This window comes from Trachypithecus francoisi, unplaced genomic scaffold (genome assembly GCF_009764315.1).
Source record: "Trachypithecus francoisi isolate TF-2019V2 unplaced genomic scaffold, Tfra_2.0 Lachesis_group10, whole genome shotgun sequence".
NCBI classification, from domain to species: domain Eukaryota; kingdom Metazoa; phylum Chordata; class Mammalia; order Primates; family Cercopithecidae; genus Trachypithecus; species Trachypithecus francoisi.
In genome coordinates this window covers 30717313-30740196 of record NW_022681455.1, presented here as the reverse complement: position 1 = coordinate 30740196, position 22884 = coordinate 30717313, and the positions used below count along the sequence as shown (strand labels likewise).

Sequence of the window (22884 nt, the reverse complement as noted above, 5' to 3'; positions counted from 1 at the left end):
CTGACGCAGGAAATCGCTTGAACCAGGGAGTAAGAGATTGCAGTGAGCCGAGATCGTGCCTCTGCATTCCAGCCTGGCGACAGAACGAGACCCCGTCTCCAAAAAAAAAAAAAAAAAAAAACAAAAAACCTCTTGGGTCCCTAGTGCTGGGGCCTGTGAGGGACCCTGTGGCTAAACCATCTGCTACGCTGTCGCGAACTCCTCTCCAGAAGCCACATGCCCCGACATGTGCCTACAGCCAGGGATCTCACCCACCCCCTCTCACGACTCACACACTCAACGTACAGTTGGGCGCCTAGGATTGCGCACGCCAAGTCTCCACCCACTCCCTTTGTTTAATCGTCGGAATTTCCAGCCCGCTGCTGCCAACCGCTCCCCAGCTGCGGGAGGAGGAGTTAGAACGACCCGCCCAATTCCCAGGAGCCCATAAATTAACTCTGCCGGCAGCCGGCCTGCACTTGGCCTTACACTCCGCTCAGGGCACCATGTGTCACTCTCGCAGCTGCCACCCGACCATGACCATCCTGCAGGCCCCGACCCCGGCCCCCTCCACCAACCCGGGACCCCGGCGGGGCTCCGGTCCTGAGATCTTCACCTTCGACCCTCTCCCGGAGCCCGCAGCGGTCCCCGCCGGGCGCCCCAGCGCCTCTCGCGGGCACCGAAAGCGCAGCCGCAGGGTTCTCTACCCTCGAGTGGTGAGTATCGCCGAAGTGGGCATTCGCGGGGTGCGCTGCCCTGGAGTCACTGGGGAACCGCTCGACTCCAGAGGCCTCGACCTGATCTGTCTCCTTTTTTGTCATCCCTTAGGTTCGGCGCCAGCTGCCAGTCGAGGAACCGAACCCAGCCAAAAGGCTTCTCTTTCTGCTGCTCACCATCGTCTTCTGCCAGATCCTGATAGCTGAAGAGGGTGTGCCAGCGCCCCTGCCTCCGGAGGACGCCCCCAGCACCGCATCCCCGGCGCCCACCCCTGTACCCCCGGTCCTCGAGCCCTTTAATCTGACTTCGGAGCCCTCGGACTATGCGTTGGACCTCAGCACTTTCCTCCAGCAACACCCAGCCGCCTTCTGACTTTGACTCCCCGCACTCCCCAAAAAGAATTCGAAAAACCACAAAGAAACACCAGGCGTACCTGGTGCGCGAAAGCGTATCCCAAACTGGGACTTCCGAGGCAACTTGAACTCAGAACACTACAGCGGAGACGACACCCAGTGCTTGAGGCGGGACCGAGGCGCACATAGACCGAAGCACAGCCAAGCTGGGGCTAGGCCCGGTGGGAATTAGAGCGTCGTTAATTTATTTCTTATTGCTCCTAATTAATATTTATATGTATTTATGTACGTCCTCCTAGGTGATGAAGGGGTGTACGTAATATTTATTTTAACTTATGCAAGGGTGTGAGATGTTCCCCCTGCTGTAAACGCAGGTCTCTTGGTATTTATTGAGCTTTGTGGGACTGGTGGAGGCCGGACACCTGGAACTGCGGCAGACTAGGAGAAGAAGTGGGGAGGACTCGGGTGGGGGAGGACGTTCCGGCTGGGATGAAGTCTGGTGGTGGGTCGTAAGTTTAGGAGGTGACACTGCATCCTCCAGCATCTCAGCTCCGTCTGTCTACTGTGTGAGACTTCGGCGGACCATTGGGAATGAGATCCGTGAGATCTTTTGATCTTCTTGAAGTCGCCTTTAGGGAGAGGCTGCGGGGTAGAGGGTTGGGGGTTGGTGGGCTGTCACGGGGCGACTGTCGAGATTGCCCGGTATGTTCTGTGAACACAAATAAACTTGATTTACTGTCTGCAGTCTTGAGTGTATCTTTGCAAGCGCCGACTCCCCCCTCCTCCCCGCCTTCAGATGGCAAGGACCGGCGGGAGGCCTCGTGGCCCAGTCCCCAGCCCGCGCACTTCACTGGGCCCCGGAGCTCTTTTTCCTGGAGTCAACAGAACCCAGCATCCGGTTGCCCGATGCAGTCTTTCATTGCCCAGTCTGCGGTTTTCCCAGGTAGCTGCCCCGCGGCGAATCCGAGATGTGGCAATCACCCTTACGCCAGGGTGCTGGGCCGCGGAGGTCAAGTCCCACGCCCGGGGGCGGAGCGTGAAGCTGCGTGGCCCGGCCCAAGAAGGGCGGTGATTGGGGCGGCAGGGATGTGGCCGCCCCTGGGCTGACCAGGCAGCCGGGCTGGGCCCGGGAGCCAACGGGTGGGCGGGCTGCGGACTCGAGCGGGGCCTGCCGGGAAAGGGGCGGGCCGAGCGCACAGGGCCGAGGCGGGGCGAGGTGGGGTACTTAGTCCGCTGCGGGGGGCGGGGTCGTGTCTGCAGCAGCAACAGGGTGCGGCCGGGTGGGGAACGCGGGAGCGGACCCAGGAAGGCTGGTCCGCGAGCGGCCCCTGCTCGGCTTCCAGGTCCCTGCGCGCCCCCGCCCTTCCCAAGACCCCAGCCGGGCCGCCGCCGGTGTCCAGGAAGGTGAGTGGGGGAGGGGAGATGGAGCCTGGCGCTGCCGAGAAGCAGGGAGGGAGGGGAAAGGTCTTCAGGCCTCTTGGCGCAGGGGACCTTTATCAAAGGGAGCGGCGAGGGGAAGGGAGGGACCGTACGCAGGCGGGGAAGACTTCAGGATTTTGCAGGGATCTTCAGGATTTTGCAGGGAAAAGCTTTAGCGGACCCATGGGTGCGGAAGGGACAGGCTGTGGCGGATGCAGACTGAGAGGGCCTGACGGGAAAGGGAAAGGATGGGCCCCTGTGGACGCCACAGCGCCCCTTCCCCATCCGCAACGGCTTTCCCTCCCTCTCCTCCAGCTCCAGCCTGAACCATGTTTTTCACCTGTGGCCCAAATGAGGCCATGGTGGTCTCCGGTAAGTACTGTTGTACCCTTCCCAGCCAGTGACACCAGAACCCCTGTGAGTCTGGCCTCTGCCCCTTCTCCCTCTCCCTACCAGCTTCCCAGCCCCAGACTTCTGCCCCTTGATGACCACGAACTGCCCAGTTTGATTCCCACCATTCCAAGGCCCAGATTGCTTCCCCTCCAGCTCCCAGATTCTCTCCTGTGTGTTGCTGTCCCCTCGCCCCCGCCAGTTCCTCAGTCTTCCACATTCAAACTCTGCCACAGTTCCTCACTGCTCCTTACTTTGCAGGGTTCTGCCGAAGCCCCCCAGTCATGGTGGCTGGAGGACGAGTCTTTGTCCTGCCCTGCATCCAGCAGATCCAGAGGTAGGCAAGAAGGGAACCAGGGAAGGGGAACCTCCCATTTTCTCTTTTTCCTCCTTTTCTTACTGTCTGTCCCTTCTTTTTCCCCTAGGATCTCTCTCAACACACTGACCCTTAATGTCAAGAGTGAAAAGGTTTACACTCGCCATGGGGTCCCCATCTCAGTCACTGGCATTGCCCAGGTGAGGCTTTCAGAGCCTTTTCCCCAAAGTCTACTTCCCCATCACCCTCTCACCCAGACATTAAGACATCTTCTGGCCACAGCCTTCTCAATCCTTGCCTGCAGAGAAGTTCCTCTGCTAGTCTCATCTTTTCCAGGCACCCCCAAGGCACTTGCCGCCTCCTCCTTTCTTTCCCTGAAATGGAAGAAGCATTTCTTTGAGGGCTCTCCCTTCTCTCTGCTTCTTCTCTGACTTCATGAGACCCCCACCACACCTTTCCTACCCCTACTCTGGCTACAGGTAAAAATCCAGGGGCAGAACAAGGAGATGTTGGCGGCCGCCTGTCAGATGTTCCTGGGGAAGACGGAGGCTGAGATTGCCCACATTGCCCTGGAGACGTTAGAGGGCCACCAGAGGGCCATAATGGCCCACATGACTGTGGAGGTTGGCCTAGGGGCAGGGAACCATCTGGAATGATGCCAGAATGAGGGGGACCCAAGGACCACACTAGTCTGTGAGAGACAGTGGATCTAAGAGCTTACATCCCGGCTGGGCAGGGTGGTTCATACCTGTAATCCCAGCACTTTGGGACACCAAGGCGGGTGGATCACTTGAGATCAGGAGTTCAAGACCAGCCTAGCCAACCTGGTGAAACCCTATCTCTACTAAAAATACAAAAATTAGCTGGGCATGGTGGTGGGTGCCTGTAATCCCAGCTACTTGGGAGGCTGAAGCAGGAGAATCGCTTGAACCCAGGAGGTAGAGGTTGCAGTGAGCCAAAAAAAAAAAACTTACATCCCCTCTCCCCACCATCCTGTTATCACAGGAGATCTATAAGGACAGGCAGAAATTCTCAGAGCAGGTTTTCAAAGTGGCCTCCTCAGACCTGGTCAACATGGGCATCAGTGTGGTTAGCTACACTCTGAAGGACATTCACGATGACCAGGTAAAACTAGGCAATTGATCCGTCCCCACTTCCTTGCTCCCATCTCTTAAGCCCTCCAAAGGACTAAATTCTACATCTCTCCCACAGGACTATTTGCACTCTTTGGGAAAGGCTCGAACAGCTCAAGTCCAGAAAGATGCACGGATTGGAGAAGCAGAGGCCAAGAGAGATGCTGGGATCCGGGTGAGAGAGATGGGGGTTGCTTAGTGGGAAAGGGGATAGAAGTGGCACAACTGAGAAGAAGAGAAGCAGGGGTGCTGGGTGAGCAGGGAAAATACATGAGGCAGACAGAGAACCTTGGTGGGAAGCAGGCTCTCACTGTGGCCTTTCTGCCCTGACATTTCCTACCTGATCTCTGCTTGGACAGGAAGCTAAAGCCAAGCAGGAAAAGGTGTCCGCTCAGTACCTGAGTGAGATCGAGATGGCTAAGGCACAGAGAGATTACGAGCTGAAGAAGGCCGCCTATGACATCGAGGTCAACACCCGCCGAGCACAGGCTGACCTGGCCTATCAGCTTCAGGTCAGAGCCACCGCACTGGGCAGATGGCCAGGCCGCTCTCTGCCCCTTCCCCATTCCTCTCAGGCTGTCTGTCTCAGGAACCACTATTTTTCGTACTCTAACTTTGATCTTATTCTGGCTCTCCATCTCTGGACCAGCTCCCCCATATGAGGAGAGATTTAAGACTCAGATGTTACAGCTGAAAAGCTTTAAAGAAAAGGCCAGCTGGGTGTGGTGACTCATGCCTGTAATCCCAGCACTTTGGGAGGTCGAGGCAGGCTGATTGCTTGACCTCAGGAGTTCAAGGCCAGCCTGGGCAACATGGTGAAACCCTGTCTCTACAAAAAATACAAACATTAGTCAGACATGGCGGCTCAGGCCTGTAGTCACAGCTACTTGGGGGATGAGGCAGGAGGATCACTTGAGGCAGGAGGATCGCTTGAGCCAGGATGTGCAGGTTGCAGTGAGTGGAGATCACACCACTGCACTCCAGCCTGGGTGACAATGAGATCCTGTCTCAAAAAAAAAAGAGAGAAAAGAAAAAAAAGACCAGGAGCGGTGGCTCATGCCTGTAATCCCAGCACTTTGGGAGGCCAAGGAAGGTGGATCACAAGGTCAAGAGTTCAACACCAACCTGGCCAATGTAGTGAAGCCCCATTTCTACTAAAAATACAAAAATTAGCCAGGTGTGGTGGCACGTACCTGTAGTCCCAGCAGCTCGGGAGGCTGAGGCCAGAGAATTGCTTAAACCCAGGAGACGGAGGTTGCAGTGAGCTGAGACCATGCCATTGCACTCCAGCCTGGTGACAGAGTGAGACTCCATCTCAAAAAAAAAAAAAAAAAATCAAGAAGGGATATGATCGATAAGGCTGGTCATATGTTTGGAGCAGACTGTGCCTGTGCAAGGGTATCTGACCGAGAAAGTGGATCCGAGCTCAGATCCAGCCCATGCCCCTGTAATTAAGCAGTGCTGACATGGGTCTGCATCTACACAGAGGAATTTCTAATTTGCACAGAGGCATGCTGTGGGCTAACAGCAGCCCTGGTTAATCAAAAAAGGGTATGAAGAAGGAAAACATGGACTTGGACATTGAATCCTGCAAAGTGAGATATGGGCAGCCCTTGTTATTGCCAGGAGGTATAGTTGATCTTCATTCTTCATTATTCGTATCTGAGAATTTGCCTATTCACTAAAATGTGTTGGTAACCTCAAAAGGTTACCAATAAAGTCGCTGCACTTTCAGAATCATTTGCAGACACGCACAGAGTGGTGAGATACCTGAGCCACCTGATGTGCAGTGCCCAGGTGAGGGTGAGCAAGGAGATGCTCTGCCGCTTTGTTCAGCTCTCGTATCATAAGCCATGTTATTTTCACAGTATATTTACTGCCGTGGTTTTTGCGTTTTTATGCTTTTTCTTGGTGATTTCCCTCTTTAAAATGGCCCCCAAGCATCAGTACTGGAGTGCTGTCTGGTGTCCTTTAGTGCAAGCAGGCTATGATGTGCCTTATGGGAGAAATACATGTGTTAGGTAAGCTTCATTCATGCATGAGTTGTAGTGCTGTTAGCTGTGAGTTCAGTGTTAGTGAATCAACAATATAGTTTACATAAGGTGTCTTTAAACAGAAGCATATATAATGCAAGGCTTTATATTGATCAGTTGATGAAAATGTTGTGACCAGAGGCTCACAGAAACCTAGCCCTGTATTTCTTCTAGGAACAAATTAGATATTAACTAATTCAGCATTCATGGCTACTTTATAGAACAGAACTACCAAGAACAATGAAAGTCAACTGTACTTTGAGACCTTTACCCAAAGGATAGCAATATTATGCATTTTGTTTTTGCCAAGAGTTGGTACAGGCTGAAAGCATAATGAAGGTACAAAACATCTTTTGTTACTATGTTAAATTCCTGGGTGACTTGACAGGTTGAGCATGGCATAGAACTTTGCAACTCAAACTGTTCTACCTAGCAGCAGCTATAGCATCACTGCGAAGCTTGTTAGAAATACAAAATTGCGGCCGGGCTCGGTGGCTCAAGCCTGTAATCTCAGCACTTTGGGAGGCTGAGACGGGCGGATCACGAGGTCAGGAGATCGAGACCATCCTGGCTAACACGGTGAAACCCTGTCTCTACTAAAAAAAATACAAAAAACTAGCCAGGCGAGGTGGCGGGCGCCTGTAATCCCAGCTACTCAGGAGGCTGAGGCAGGAGAATGGCATGACCCCGGGAGGCGGAGCTTGCAGTGAGCTGAGATCCGGCCACTGCATTCCAACCTGGGTGACAGAGCCAGACTCCATCTCAAAAAAAAAAAAAAAAAGAAATACAAAATTGCAGGCCCTGGCCCTCATCAACTGAATCAGAACCTGCATTTTAACAAAATCTTGAGGTGAATTCCTAGGTGATTTGTATGCACATTGGAGTTTGAGTTTGAAAAGGATTACCATAATGGAAACTGCTAGCTTGCAGTAAAGCTGTGGATAAAGTTCTTAACCTTCTAAACATGACCTTACTTGTCTGCAGATTAAGGGATTGGGCTGGTTGGATTCTTTTCAACTTTTATCAGTTTCTTCTTACGCACCAGGCAATGTGCTAGGTGTTCAGGAAAGGATTTATTCAACAAATATCTGTTAAGTGCCTCCTGCGTGCCAGACATCATTTTGGAGGTGAGGCTGTAAATATGAATGAGACAGAAAAGATTCCTGGCCTTATGCAGCTTACATTATGACACAGGAAGCAGCTAGTAAGCAAGTAAATGACCTTCCCAGGCTATAATTCTTGTTTACGTGCTGTGAAGGAAATAAACAGGGTGATGTGAAAAACTCTGGGAGGGGAGTTATTAGGTTAGCGGGTGGTCAGAGAAAGTTTCTGTGAGGAAGTGGTGTTTGAGATCAGACCTGGAGATAAGAAGGAACAATATAGAGTTCTGGGCCAAGAACATTCTAGCCTGTACTTTTTAAGTAGTCATATGTGGCTGGGCGCGGTGGTTCATGCCTGTAATCCCAACACTTGGAGAGGCCGAGACAGGAAGATCACTTGAGGCCAGGAGTTTGAGACCAGCCTGGCCAACATGGTAAAACCCTACCTCTACCAAAAATACAAAAAATATTAGCCAGGTGTGGTGGTGTGAGCTTGTAATTCCAGACACTGGGGAGGCTGAGGAATGAGAATCACTTGAACCCAGAAGGCAGGAGTTGCAGTGAGCTGAGATAGCGCCACTGCACTCCAGCCTGGGTGACAGAGCGAGACTCCTTCTAAGATAGATAGATAAATCGATTGAGACTCCATCTAAGATAGATAGATAGATAGGGCTAGTGGCTAGGCAGGGGGACCAGTAAGTGCAAAGGCCAGGAGGTGGAGACAGAAAGGAGGTTTCTGATCTGGGGAGGCTGGTGTGCTGTGAATGAGGAGGAAAGGCTGACAGGGCCAGATTACAAAGGGTTTGTGTGGTCATGATGGAGACATAGAAGAGAATTGAAAGCACAATGGAAAGCTATTGGAGAACCTCAAGCAGAAAGGTGCCATGGTCTTATTTATATTTGTATAGGGATCAGTCTGGTTGCCTTGTGGAGAATGGACTGTCTGAAGAGAGGAAGCAAGGCCAGGCGCAGTGGCTCACACCTGTAATCCCAACACTTTGGGAGGCCGAGGCGGGCGGATCACGAGATCAGGAGATCGAGACCATCCTGGCTAACACGGTGAAACCCCATCTCTACTAAAAATACAAAAAATTAGCGAGGTGTGGTGGCGGGCGCCTGTAGTCCCACCTACTCGGGAGGCTGAGGCAAGAGAATGGCATAAATCCAGGAGGCAGAGCTTGCAGTGAGCCAAGATAACACCACTGCACTCCAGCCTGGGTGACAGAGCAAGACTCTGTCTCAAAAAAAAAAAAAAAAGGAAGTAAGAGATGAGTAGGGCTCTTTTTCTAAACGATTGTAGCTAATTTTACTCTCTCCTGAAACCTCACTAAAGCCAAAATGATTTTTTTTTTAAGATAAAGACAGAGGCTAGTCCAAAGGTAGTGAGTTATCTCAATTGATTGTTCAGTCAGTTACAGATAGAACTCCTTGTTCTGCTCTTTACCTACTTCTCACTACTGCACTTGACTAGTCTTCCTTTCTTTCCTTCTCTTCTCTCCCCTCTTCCTCTTTGAGACTGAGTCTTACTCTGTCCACCAGGCTAGATAGAGTGCAGCGATACAATCTCAGCTCACTATAGCTTCAACTACGAGGCTCAAGCAATACTCCCACCTCAGCTTCCCGAGTAGCTGGGTCTACAAGCATATGCCACCACACCTGGCTAATTTTTGTATGTTTTGTAGAGATGGAATTTCGCCATGTTGCCCAGGCTGGTCTCAAATTCCTGGGCTCAAAGGATCCTTCCCACTTAAGCCTCCCAAAATCCCAGCATTTTGAGAAACTGAGGTGGATGGATCACTTGAGATCAGGAGTTCGAGACCAGCCTAGCCAACATAGTGAAACCCTGCCTCTACTAAAAAAAAAATAGAAAAAATTAGCCAGACGTGGTAGCATATGCCTGTGGTCCCAGCTGCTTGGGAGGCTGAGGCAAAAGAATAGGTTGAACCTGGGAGGTGGAGGTTGCACTGAGCCAAGATCATGCCACTGCACTCCAGCCTGGGCAATTGAGCGAAACTCTGCCTAAAAGAAAAAAAAAAAAAGAAAATAAATAAATCTGCTTAAATAAGAGGAATTATATGAATACACACATTCTTGTAGATGTTCAGAGTATCCCTGGAAGGATACACAAGAAGCTGGTCTCGGTGGTTACTTCTGGGAAAGGGACCCACTTGGAGAATGTAGGAAGAAGCTTTCTTGTGGTTTACTTTTTTTTCTGTTAAATCTCCACCATATGCAAAAGACAAAAAAGATCACCTATCCCCACCCCCACAAAAAATAAGTCCGCTATTGCAGTAGCCTAGGCTAGCACTAAGGTTATTCTAGCAACAGTGGGGGGATTTGAGCAAGACTGGAGATAACAGAAGGCCACCATGTGCTCAGTGCCCTCAAGGTATTTATACTCTAGAAGGGGGCACAGGTGGGAAAAATAGATTAAACGGGGGCTCATCAGAGGAACACTGGACTCCACTGGGCTGGCCAAGCAGGAGGGGACCCACCTTCATGTACCTGCTCCTATTTTTTTTTTTTTTTTGGAGATGGAGTCTTACTCTGTTGCCCGGGGTGAAGTGCAGTGGCGTAATCCTGGCTCACTACAACCTTCACCTCCCAGGTTCAAGCAACTCTCCTGCCTCAGCCTCCCGGGTAGCTGGGACTACAGGCGTGCGCCACCACACCTGGCTAATTTTTTGTATTTTAGTAGAGACAGGGTTTCACCATGTTGACCAGGCTGGTCTTGAGCTCCTGAACTCAGGCAATCCACCCTCCTTGGCCTCTCAAAGTGTTAGGATTACAGGCTTGAGCCACCGCGCCCGGCCACCACCTCCTATTTTTATATCCCACTCTGGAGCTCTGGTTCCGGGGCACTTCCTCTTCACTTCTGACTCAGAGCGCCCCTCCTACCTAGGTGGCCAAGACTAAGCAGCAGATTGAGGAGCAGCGGGTGCAGGTGCAGGTGGTGGAGCGGGCCCAGCAGGTGGCAGTGCAGGAGCAGGAGATCGCCCGGCGGGAGAAGGAGCTGGAGGCCCGTGTGCGGAAGCCAGCAGAAGCTGAGCGCTACAAGCTGGAGCGGCTAGCCGAGGCAGAGAAGTAAATGTCCCCTTCCTGACCCTTCCTAGCTCACTTGCCACCTAGGCACCCCAAGATGGAGGGCTGAAGCCTTCACCACCTGGACTTCTATGGATTTTAGGTTTCAGGAACCTCTGCCTTTGCAACACTGGGTCCCTGGGCTCCACCCTCCACTTCCCTTCTGTCCACAGGTCCCAACTAATTATGCAGGCGGAGGCAGAAGCTGAGTCTGTGCGGGTGAGTTAAGATGCAGCTCCTGCTGGCTTGTAGAGAAAGTGGGGGTTGCTGCTTGAGCTGGGATTTCTTGTTCTTAATGATTTCCGTCAATCTCACAAGCATCCTTAACCCTCAGATGCGTGGGGAAGCTGAGGCCTTTGCCATAGGGGCCCGAGCCCGAGCGGAGGCTGAGCAGATGGCCAAGAAGGCAGAAGCCTTCCAGCTGTACCAAGAGGCTGCTCAGCTGGACATGCTGCTAGAGAAGCTGCCCCAGGTCTGGAGATTGTGTGGGCACCAAGAAAGGAGGAAATAGAACCAGGGACTAAGGGGTGGGGTGAAATGGGGGGCTTAGGGAGAACCAGGCTAGGGGGACCCTAAATTAGGGGTGGGAATTACTAGTGACCAAAGTAAGGAAGGATGACCAATGGAATGAGGACCTTAAAACCCAGGGTAAGTTGTTTTATGAGGAGTGTGGTCAGATCATGGGCACTGAGTGGGCATCTCTCTCCTGCCAGGTGGCAGAGGAGATCAGTGGTCCCTTGACTTCAGCCAATAAGATCACACTGGTGTCCAGCGGCAGTGGGACCATGGGGGCAGCCAAAGTGACTGGGGAAGTACTGGACATTCTAACCCGCCTGCCAGAGAGTGTGGAAAAACTCACAGGTGTCAGCATCTCCCAGGTGAGGTCTCAGGTTGGAGCTGAGGAGCAGAATTGCTAGGTTCCTGTGTTGTGTAACGCAGCAGGCATAGCATTTAACCAGCATCCAGGCCTGAGAGTCATTGATGTTTATTAATCACTTTCTGTGTGCCAGATACGGTGCTAAGCTTCTACATAAATGAGTTGTTTTAAACTACCCTTAGGGTATATAGGGTTTTACAAAGTCAAGAAACTGAACTTCCAGCATGTTCCTACTCATTCTGCTGGTGCAGCTGGAGTGAAATCCAGGTCAACTGTCTCTGCAACCTGTGCTTGTGGTCACCCCACTAGTATAGGGAACTAGTTGCAGCCTATTGACAGTTAATTAATTCCAGGGCATATCACTGCTTTTCTTGGTTCCCCAGTTAATTCACCTGTAGATCATGGTCGAGGTCAGCAAACAGGCTCTGGAACCACTGTTTTGTTAATCCTAGCTACAATGCCTGCTAGCTGTGATCTTGGACAAGTAATCAACTTCTCTATACCTGTTTCCTCACCTTAAAATTGGGTTAATAATTAGAAACTACCCTGTTGAGGCCGGGCGTGGTGGCTCAAGCCTGTAATCCCAGCACTTTGGGAGGCCGAGACAGGCGGATCACAAGGTCAGGAGATCGAGACCATCCTGGCTAACACGGTGAAACCCTGTCTCTAAAAAATACAAAAAAACTAGCCGGGCGAGGTGGCGGGCGCCTGTAGTCCCAGCTACTCCGGAGCCTGAGGCAGGAGAATGGCGTAAACCCGGGAGGCGGAGCTTGCAGTGAGCTGAGATCCGGCCACTGCACTCCAGCCTGGGCAACAGAGCGAGACTCCGTTTCCAAAAAAAAAAAAAAAAAAGAAACTACCCTGTTGAATTGTTGAGGGGCTCCAGCAAATATTTGCAGTGTTTAGAATAGTGCCTGGTGTATAGTAAACATTATGTGTATGGTAAAGAAATGGGGCCGGGCACGGTGGCTCAAGCCTGTAATCCCAGCACTTTGGGAGGCCGAGACGGGAGGATCACGAGGTCAGGAGATCGAGACCATCCTGGCTAGCACGGTGAAACCCCGTCTCTACTAAAAAAATACAAAAAATTAGCCGGGCGAGGTGGCGGGCGCCTGTAGTCCCAGCTACTCAGGAGGCTGAGGCGGGAGAATGGTGTGAACCCGGGAGGCAGAGCTTGGGAGGCCAAGGCAGGCAGATCACCTGAGGTCAGGAGTTCGAGACCAGCCTGGCCAACATGGTGAATGAAACCCCATCTTTACGAAAAATGCAAAAAAAAAAATTTGCCAGGCTTGGTGGTGTCTGCCTGTAATCCCAGCTACTCGGGAGGCTGAGGCAGGAGAATTGCTGGAACCCAGGAGGTGGAGGTTGCAGTGAGCTGAGATTGCACCACTGCACTCCAGCCTGGGTGACAGAGCAAGACTCTATCTCAAAAGAAAAAAAAAAAAAAAAGCCAGGCACGGTGGCTCATGCCTGTAATCCCAGCACTTTGGGAGGCTGAGGCGGGCGGATCATGAGGTCAGGAGATCGAGACCATCCTGGCTAACATGGCGAAACCCTGTCTGTACTAAAAATACAAAACAATTAGCCAGGCATGGCGTCGTGCGCCTGTAGTCCCAGCTGCTGGGGAGGCTGAGGCAGGAGAATGGTGAGAACCCGGGAGGCAGAGCTTGCAGTGAGCCAAGATTGCGCCACTGCACTCCAGCCTGGGCGACAGAGCGAGACTCCGTCTGAAAAAAAAAAAAAAGAGAAAGAAATGCATATTTGGACTGGGCGCTGTGGCTCATGCTTATAATCCCAGAACCTTGGGAGGCCAAGGTGGATGGATCCGCTGAGGTCAGAAGTTTGAGATCAGTCTGGCCAACATGGTGAAACCCCATCTCTATCAAAAATACAAAAATTAGGCGGGTATGGTGGCGCATACCTGTAATTCCAGCTACTCGGGAGGCTGAGGAAAGAGAATCACTTGAACTCAGGAGGCGGAGGTTGCAGTAAGCCAAGATCGCACGACTGCTCTCCAGCCTGGGTAACAGAATGAGATTCCTTCTTAAAAAAAAAAAAAAAAAGCATATGTAAATAAAAGCCCTGGATCATACCGATGACCTTCAAACTGGGTTCCTTGGAGCCTCCTGGAGGCCTGCAGTGGAATATTCATAGCTAAGGAGAGTGCAAACAAGGCTCTGCCCCTTCTCTTCTCTTGAGTGATTTATTGTATGCGGATCTTGATGTCTTTGCTTAGGGAAACAGGATGAGGTAAGGCACCAGAATGAAGACTCCTGGCCTTGTGTGTTCTCCCTATAGCCCATTCGTCTAAATGGGGACCCAGGAGAGCAGGGGCCTCAACCTCCCAAATGTTCCCAAGTGTCACCTGCTGTTGTCTTTTTGCCAGGTGAATCACAAGCCTTTGCGAACAGCCTGAGCCTTCGGCCCTCACAGATGCCCAGCCTCATAGCTGAAGTTGCCTGAATGATCCTCCTGTTGCATGTAATCCACTGGCCTCCCTGAGCATGTCCATTGACAATGAGGTCCCACCCCTCATCTCTCCTTGCCAAATAGTTTGTGCCTTGTCTCGAAGGGGGTTGCTCCCCTTGCCAACCTCACACTGCTATGATTGCCAACTCCAGCGGTCCCATGTCAGCCTTCTGATGATCCCACTCCACCCCATCTCAACTTATTTAATTCCTAATTAAATCAGACTGTTGGAGCCTGTTGTCTAGAATACTTTCCTGACCAAGACTGAAGGATGGGCTGGAGGTTTTCAACTTTGCTACCCAAATAAATTGCTGTAAGTAAATACTAATAGGGCCGGGCGCGGTGGCTCAAGCCTGTAATCCCAGCACTTTGGGAGGCCGAGGCGGGCGGATCACGAGGTCAGGAGATCGAGACCATCCTGGCTAATATGGTGAAACCCTGTCTCTACTTAAAAATACAAAAAACGAGGCGGGCGCCTGTAGTCCCAGCTACTCGGGAGGCTGAGGCAGGAGAATGGCGTAAACCCGGGAGGCGGAGCTTGCAGTGAGCTGAGATCCGGCCACTGCACTCCAGCCTGGGTGGCAGAGCAAGACTCCGTCTCCAAAAAAAAAAGTAAGTACTAATAGTTATCAACAGTTAATAAAACAGAAGCAACTGGAAATGAATGCTTGGCCGGGCATGGTGGCTCACACCTGTAATCCCAGGACTTTGGGAGTCCAAGGCAGACAGATCATCTGAGGTCAGGAGTTCGAGACCAGCCTGGCCAACATGGCGAAACCTTGTCTCTACCAAAAATACAAAAATTAGCCAGGTAGGGTGGCACGTGCCTGTAGTCCCAGCTACTTGGGAGGCTGAGACAGGAGAACCACTTGAACCTGAGAAGTGGAGGTTGCAGTGAGCCAAGATTACACCACTGCACTCTAGCCTAAGTGACAGAGTGAGACTGTTTGAAAAGAAAAAAAAAATGAATGCTAGAGTCAGGTGTGGTGACTCTTGCCTGTAGTCCTAGCTACTTGGGAGGCTGAGGTGGGAGGATCACTTGATCTCAGGAGTCTGAGGCTGTAGTGAGCCATGATCGTACCACTGCACTCCAGCCTGGGTGACAAAGCAAGATCCTGGCTCTATTAGAAAGAAAATGAACGCTAGAATGTAGCTTCCTCCCTTGCATAAAATAGGCTTTCTAGAATGGGAGAAAAGCAAGTTACTTATATACTGTCAAGAGTTTTAGAGTTAATTTTTCCCCCCAACAGTGTATTATGGTCAGAAAAGCATGCTAAAATAGAAGGACTGTTGAGAATAGTATTAGTTCCCAGAATTCCTGAAAATATGACAAAAGGAATTATTGTTTTCAGGGTAGCTTTGAGACTTGCATTGAGAACTTAAAAGCATGAGGTAGCAGATGGTACAGATTGTCTTAGAATGGGACTGTAAGGTAGCATTCCCGACTGTCTTTTTTTTTTTTTTTTTTTTGAGACGGAGTCTCACTCTGTCCCGGGGCTGGAGGGCAGTGGCCGGATCTCAGCTCACTACAAGCTCCGCCTCCCGGGTTCACGCCATTCTCCCGCCTCAGCCTCCCGAGTAGCTGGGACTACAGGCGCCCGCCACCTCGCCCGGCTAGTTTTTTTTTTTTTTTTTAGTAGAGACGGGGTTTCACAGTGTTAGCCAGGATGGTCTCGATCTCTTGACCTCGTGATCCACCCGTCTCGGCCTCCCAAAGTGCTAGGATTACAGGCTTCTGTCTTTTTTTTAAAGACAGGTCTTGGGCCGGGCGTGGTGGCTCATGCTTGTAATCCCAGCACTTTGGGCCCGGCACAGTGGCTCATGCTTGTAATCCCAGTACTTTGGGAGGCTGAGACGGGTGGATCACTTGAAGTCAAGAGTTTGACCAGCCCTGGCCAACGTGGTGAAACCCCATCTCTACTAAAAATACAAAAATTAGCCTGGCGTGATGGCGGGCGCCTGTAATCCCAGCTACTTGGGAAGCTGAAGCAGGAGAATTCCTGGAACCCCGGAGGCAGAAGTTGTAGTGAGCCAAGATCGCACCAATGCGCTGCGCCCTGGGCGACAAGGCAAGATTCCATCTCAAAAAAAAAAAAAGACAAGGTCTTGCTGTCACCCAGGCTGGGGTGCAGGGGTACGGTCAGGGCTCATTGCAGCCTCGCCCTCCCACCCAACCCCCACCCTGGCCAACAACCACCACCCCCTACCCCGGTAGCTGGGACTACACACATGCGCCACCATGCCCAGCTTTTTTTTTTTTTTTTTGGTTAGATGGTTCACTGTTGCCCAAGCTGGTGCGGAACTCCTGGGCTCAAGCCATTCTCCTGCCTCGGCCGCCCATTGCTGGGATTATAGGTGGGAGCCACCATACCAGGGCTTCACTAGTTATCTTGGTGTCACAGGTTGACCAAGCCCATAGGATCACAGGAAATGGCCATGGATACACTTAACCCAAAGGAATCCTGGGCTGGGTGGCCAAGGCCAGTTCAACCATTTCTGGCTCAGTACATCTGGGTAAGACAAAAAACTTCCATTTATTTCTGCAGGTTTCCAGAGGATGTGGATGCTGGTCTGGAAACCAGTTATGCATGACTTGCCATTCTTCTCAGCTTCCACTTTCCAGCCCTGGATCCTGTATCTAAACCTATGCCTTCCCCAGTTAAGACTCATTGGTGGACCTGGTGCATTGGCTCACCTGGCTCATGCCTACAGTCCCAGCTGCTTGGGAGAATGAGAAGGATTGCTTGAGCCCAGGAGATCAAGGCTGCAGTGAGCCATCAGAGACTCCATTAAAAAGACTGGTGCTGGGAACAGTTTGGGTACCAGAGATAACGATGTGAGGGTCTATTCAGTAGTCAGTGTCCTTACCAGTACCTCCCTGAAATACCAAATCAGCAGATGCCCAAGTCCCTCATATAAAATGTAGTACTTGCTTATAACCTGTGTACTTTAAATCATCTCTACATTACTTGTAATACCTAATCAAATGCAAATCTTATGTAAATAGTTTACACTATTGTTTAGGGAATGAGAAGTCTATACATGTCCAGTACAACTATTTTCCCAATATCCAGTTGGTTGAATCCATGGATGCAGAACCCATAGATGGGACAGGGACTTAATATTGTGAAGTGTCAATTTGAGAGCAGTGCACCTGAACTCAGGCCCCAGGCCTCCATCAGCAGTGTTTCCCTAAATAAGCACACATCTCATAGCTTTTTTCAATTCCCATTTATTTTTGGCTCTTGGGGCGATGTCATCTTTTCAATATGAAAAAAAGCAAGTTCAACACAAAATAGAAATCTCAAATGTAGGAAAGAACAAAACCAAGTGTGTGCGGGGGGAAGCAACAGCAAAATGAAGAAATGAGATGTTGCAAAAAAAGATGGAGGGTTCCCCTCTCCTCTGGGGATTGACTCAAACACTGATGTGGCAGTATACACCATTCCACAGTCAGGGATGCTTGTTCTTTTTTGGGGTTAAGAAAAGGTGGGGATTCAGAGGACGTTTCTGGAGGCTTAGGGACCAAGGCTGGTCTCTTCCCCCCGCCCCCTTGATCCCTTTCTCTGATCAGGGGAAAGGAGTTCGAATGAGGGAGGTAGAGTTGGAAAGGGAAGGATTCCACTTGACAGAGTGGGCCAGACCCCTCCAAAGAGTAGAGCTTGGAGGGAGATTGAAAGTGGAGATAATACGGCTGACACCTCCCTTGAAGCTGAGATGGGAAATGGACATACTTGGAAATCAGTGACTTTAATAGCCTGGATTTCCCTCTCCAAAACTTTTTAGAATGGAAAATCCCATCCCCTTCCTTATATAGTGACTTCTACCCACTACGTTCTACCACTTTCTACTTTGGGCTTAGGATGGTGGCCGTTATCTACATGGGTTTTCAGCACCTGGTTGGTTCTAAATGGGATCTGGATGAGACCCAGCGTCTTGGAGATTTTTAAGAGGGAAATATTAACTGGACAGATGGAAGGAATGGGCACCAGAAGGAAATACAGGGTCACCAGAATGGCAGAAACCTAGGTTTCCCAGAGTGGAAAGAGAGAGGAGACATTCAACAAACAAGTATTTATTGAGCGCCTACTATGTGCCAGGCACTGTTCTAGACCCCCCCAGAAGAAAAAATAAAAAACAAGATAGAGGCAGCAAACACAAATTCTGAGGGAGAGGAAAGGGGCAGTTGAGTAAGACGGCTAAGGGAACTGAGAAGCCTGAGGTGATGGGTGCTCTGCCTTAGGCCTCCTCTTCAGCCTCCTCACCGAAATCCTCCTCCTCTTCTGCGGTGGCATCCTGGTACTGCTGATACTCAGAGACGAGGTCGTTCATGTTGCTCTCAGCCTCAGTGAACTCCATCTCGTCCATGCCCTCGCCTGTGTACCAGTGGAGGAAGGCCTTCCGGCGGAACATGGCAGTGAACTGCTCCGAGATGCGCTTGAAGAGCTCCTGGATGGCCGTGCTGTTGCCAATGAAAGTGACTGCCATCTTGAGGCCACGAGGTGGGATGTCACAGACAGCTGTCTTGACGTTGTTGGGGATCCATTCCACAAAGTAGCTGCTGTTTTTGTTCTGCACGTTAAGCATCTGCTCATCGACCTCCTTCATGGACATCCGACCACGGAAGACAGCAGCCACGGTGAGGTATCGGCCGTGGCGGGGGTCACAGGCAGCCATCATGTTCTTGGCATCGAAGACCTGCTGGGTGAGTTCTGGCACTGTAAGAGCTCGATATTGCTGGCTTCCACGGCTGGTGAGAGGGGCAAAGCCAGGCATAAAGAAATGGAGGCGTGGGAAGGGGACCATGTTGACTGCCAACTTGCGGAGGTCAGCATTGAGCTGGCCAGGGAAGCGGAGGCAGGTGGTGACACCGCTCATGGTGGCTGAGACGAGGTGGTTCAGATCCCCGTAGGTTGGTGTGGTCAGCTTCAGAGTACGGAAGCAGATATCATAGAGGGCCTCGTTGTCAATGCAATAGGTCTCATCAGTGTTCTCTACCAACTGATGGACAGAGAGGGTGGCATTGTAGGGCTCGACCACGGTGTCAGATACTTTGGGTGAAGGAACCACACTGAAGGTGTTCATGATGCGATCAGGGTACTCTTCTCGGATCTTGCTGATAAGGAGAGTGCCCATTCCAGAGCCTGTGCCTCCGCCCAGTGAGTGGGTCAGCTGGAAGCCCTGCAGGCAGTCACAGCTCTCTGCTTCCTTCCGTACCACATCCAGGACAGAATCAACCAGCTCAGCCCCCTCTGTGTAGTGGCCTTTGGCCCAGTTGTTACCTGCCCCAGACTGACCTGGAATGCAGTCAGGAGAAAAGCTCAATTAACAGGGTATGGAAGATACATGATGTTTCCATCTTTTAACTTTAGAAATAATTCCCTTGGATGTATCTTCTTTCTCCTTCACTGTGATGTACTCTCCCCCTACTACCCCATAATGTACCAGCAACAGCAGGCAGTACCTCTACCCTACCTCTACCCTCCATTAGATTTCAGAACACAGTTCTTAGCACTCCAGTACAACAATCATCTCCTAACTTTTGCTGTGTCCTTGCACTCAAATAAGTTGAACACGATAGTATATCATCTGCTAATATCATCTGTATAACTTACCAAATACAAAGTTGTCTGGTCTAAAGATCTGGCCAAAAGGACCTGAGCGAACAGAGTCCATGGTCCCAGGTTCTAGATCCACCAGGATGGCACGAGGAACATATTTGCCACCTACAAAGAATAAAGTTAAGAGCTGTGAGATCTGGCAGAGGGGAAGGTGTATAGATATACTGGGAATGGGAGACAGCAGGGACCCAAGACTTGTTGTTCCAGGTCCTGCCACCAGGTGGCAGAAGACGTCTTTGGCCCCGACGGTGGTTCACAAAAGGGAGAAAATGACAGATTCACCCAAAGGGGATAAGGCGTGCCCAAGAATGGAAAAAGACCCCAGAGAAGTGGGAGACAGGGAAGGGAACCTGAGCTGCCCAGGCTCCTGCCCTTACCTGTGGCTTCATTGTAGTACACGGAGATGCGGTCCAGCTGCAGGTCGCTGTCCCCGTGGTAGGTGCCAGTGGGGTCGATGCCATGTTCATCACTGATCACCTCCCAGAACTGCCGGGCAGAAGCAACGAGACCACAACAAGTCAAGTCCCAGTCAACTACGTCCCCAACTACCATTTTTTTTCATCTTTTTCTTAACTTTTTTTTTTTTTTTGAGACGGAGTCTCGCTCTGTCGCCAGGCTGGAGTGCAATGGCGCTATCTCGGCTCACTGCAACCTCTGCTTCCCGGGTTCAAGCGATTCTCCTGCCTCAGCCTCCGGAGTAGCTGGGACTACAGGCGCGCGCCACCACGCCCAGCTAATTTTTGTATTTTTAGTAGAGACGGGTTTCACCATGTTGACCAGAATGGTCTAGATATCTTGATCCGCCCACCTCGGCCTCCCAAAGTGCTGGGATTACAGGCGTGAGCCACCGCGCCTAGCTTCTTTTAATTTTTAAGACAGGGCCTTCCTCTGTTGCCCAGCCTGCAGTGCAGTGGTGCAATCACGGATCACTACAGGCTGGAACTCCCAGGCTCAACCGATCCTCCCATCTCAGCCTCTCGAATAGCTGGGACCACAGACGCGCGCCACCACACCCAGTTAATTTTTTATTTTTTTGTAGAGATGTGGCGGGGGGTAGGGGTCTCGCTTTGTTGCCCAGGATGGTCTCAAACCCCTGAGCTGGAGCGATCCCAATTAGCCCGCCTCAGCCCCACATCTCCCATTTTAATTCCACACGCGCTCAGACCGTTGTTCTAGGGCCTGGCATCCCGTGTGCCTGCCACACCCTTCCCCTAGACACTCGCTCCCCCGGGAAAGCCACAGCTTTCCCTGCTCGGGATTATGTGCAGCGGGTCCCAAGTGCTCGGTGGGCGGATGGAGGTTGACCATACTTGGATAAGCGCCGCTGTCCTTCCCCCGAGCTGGGCACCGCCCCACCGCGCGGCGCACAAAAGGCTCGGGGTACTAGAAAAGAGCTGCTGCCGCAGTCGACCACCCCCCCGCCCTCCACGTGACTGCGGCGCACGCGCAGGTCGAGCCGCCGACAAAGGCCTTCGCACGTGGGCGGGGCCAGGGGCAAAAATTCCGCGCGAGGGGCGGGGCCCAGGATAGCGCGCCCCTGCTGGCGGGCAACGCCGCATTGTCCCCCCGCGCCAGCGGCGCCCTGGCCCCGCCCCGCAGGGCCCCGCCCTTCTGCTACAACGTAGCACCCGCACTTCCTCCCGCCCCTCCCCCGCTACACTGTAACCGCGCGCAAAAAAAAAAAAAAAAAAACCCTTGGCCTCGGAATTTTATTCCTTTGCTAGATTTCTCCCCCTGATTTAAAGCATTCTTTCTCTCTCATTAAGTCCTGAGGGACTCGTTAAAGAAAACCACACACCCCCATTTTCTCGACATATCAGTTCACGCCCTAAAAAGGTCTTGCTTAGGGGCCATGAAAGCAAGAAAAATTAATCCCGTTCTTATTCTCCTTCCACCCAGGAACTACAGGACGGGCCCTCCGGGGTCGCGGGCGCGCTGGGGTCCCTGATCTTTTGTGAACGGTAGCGCCCAGCGCAGCCTACCCTGGCGCATCGCCCCCCGACCTTTGCACTGGAGCTCTCTGCAGTCGCCCGACAGCCTCACCCCTTCCCGCTCCCGTTTGGCCCTACGAACCCCGCAGGGGGGGCTGGGCGGGATGCACATGGGCAAAACCTCGCCCCGCTTTGTCTCCGACTGTTTCCGCATCTCTCTCCCTGCCCGGTTCTCGGACCGTTAGAAGCCCTTTTAAGTAACATATGTCTTTGGTCTTCCCGCCCCCGAAACCCGAAGAGCCCTTTTACTAGTTTCTCCAAAATGTGCCTGCCAAGAAAAATGATTCCCAGCTTCCCAAAAGCACATGCTACTTATTATATATATAAATGTAACAAACTTGGGAGGGGCAAAGCTTGATTAAGGATGGACAGCGCAAATGCCCCACAACCATTTTTTCATAACTTACCTGGATTTTTCCTTCTAAAAAGAAATAAAAGAGGTGTAAAATTCTTACCTTGGCACCGATCTGGTTGCCACACTGACCGGCCTGGATGTGCACGATTTCCCTCATGGTTAAAATTTATTTTTTTTTGCTCGCCTCAAGGTATGTATGGGGCAAGAAAATAAGTAATTTTTTTTCTCTGCAGGTCGCAGGCTGGAAGGTTGGAATGCGCCCCAGACGCTGGAGCAGCGAGGTGCGAACGCGGCGGCAGGAAGGTTCTGAGAGGCAGAAAGGAGAGGGGAGGGCGCGGAGGGAAGGCAGGCTGGGCGGGGCGCGCGTGCGCCGGCGCTGGGAGGCGGGAGAATCGGCCCCGCGCGCGGTCGGGAGACAAAGCCTCATCGAGCCTGGCCCTGATTAGTCGATGCCGGTCATGTACCAGGCGTCCATTGGCCTCTGAGCCAGTGGACGAGCGCAGTCCTCTTTGGGAGTTGTAGTCCCCTATTGTTGTTCACGGTGCAAAATGAAGTGACGAATGGGTGGGTACCGGTTTGGTTTTTGTTGGGTTTTTGTTTTGTAAATGAAAAACGACCTTGCGCAAGATTCCTTTCCTCTGTGCCTGAGGTTTTTGCACAAAAAGTGAGCAGTTCTCGGGGATACAGAAATTGAGAAGTCTGGAGTTCCAGAAGTTGGGTGGTGAGGCACGCCCTGAAAGCTCCCAGCTGCAGTACCTCTAGGGAAGACAGAATTGCTTAGCTCAGCGGAAAATGGGGAGTAGTGTGGCACCGTGCTCTGCTACCTCTGGCCTTTGGTGACACAAGTCATGAACTTCAGTAAGCTTCTGCTCCCTCAAATACTTCAAGAAGGGAATCGCCCTCTTGCTATTTCCTTGGGAATTTTCGAGTCATTGTTTTGAAAGAGAAACAAAATTGCAGCAAGGGCTTTTCAGGATAGAGATGTTGTCTGGAGAGTATGTTCAAAGAATAAAATAGTTTAGAGAAACCGACATCGGGGATTTGTGAAAC

The 22884-nt window shown here is 51.6% G+C and overlaps 3 protein-coding genes across 4 annotated transcripts; 2 read left to right on the top strand and 1 right to left on the bottom strand.

Annotated features, from left to right (window-relative positions):
• The first annotated feature begins 433 nt into the window (after positions 1–433).
• On the top strand, positions 434–1793 carry IER3 (immediate early response 3). The gene is made up of 2 exons (XM_033219680.1): positions 434–695; positions 808–1793. Exons 1-2 carry the CDS (start codon positions 486–488, stop codon positions 1066–1068), a joined length of 471 nt encoding a protein of 156 aa, XP_033075571.1. The 5' UTR covers positions 434–485; the 3' UTR covers positions 1069–1793.
• A 297-nt stretch (positions 1794–2090) lies between these two features.
• On the top strand, positions 2091–14108 carry FLOT1 (flotillin 1). Of its 2 annotated transcripts, XM_033219635.1 has the most exons (13): positions 2091–2453; positions 2784–2840; positions 3120–3195; positions 3284–3374; positions 3654–3797; positions 4180–4299; positions 4387–4482; positions 4667–4819; positions 10343–10524; positions 10695–10740; positions 10856–10993; positions 11235–11399; positions 13785–14105. In XM_033219635.1, exons 2-13 carry the CDS (start codon positions 2798–2800, stop codon positions 13812–13814), a joined length of 1284 nt encoding a protein of 427 aa, XP_033075526.1. In that variant the 5' UTR covers positions 2091–2453; positions 2784–2797; the 3' UTR covers positions 13815–14105. The 2 variants fall into 2 exon arrangements, with proteins under 2 accessions (XP_033075526.1, XP_033075527.1); XM_033219636.1 differs by lacking the exon at positions 3284–3374 and having other exon boundaries at positions 2233–2453; positions 13785–14108.
• A 2975-nt stretch (positions 14109–17083) lies between these two features.
• TUBB (tubulin beta class I) lies at positions 17084–22293 on the bottom strand. Its single transcript, XM_033219633.1, has 4 exons — positions 21935–22293; positions 19866–19974; positions 19483–19593; positions 17084–19164 (listed from the first exon to the last, which is right to left on the bottom strand). Exons 1-4 carry the CDS (start codon positions 21989–21991, stop codon positions 18107–18109), a joined length of 1335 nt encoding a protein of 444 aa, XP_033075524.1. The 5' UTR covers positions 21992–22293; the 3' UTR covers positions 17084–18106.
• Positions 22294–22884: the final 591 nt, after the last annotated feature.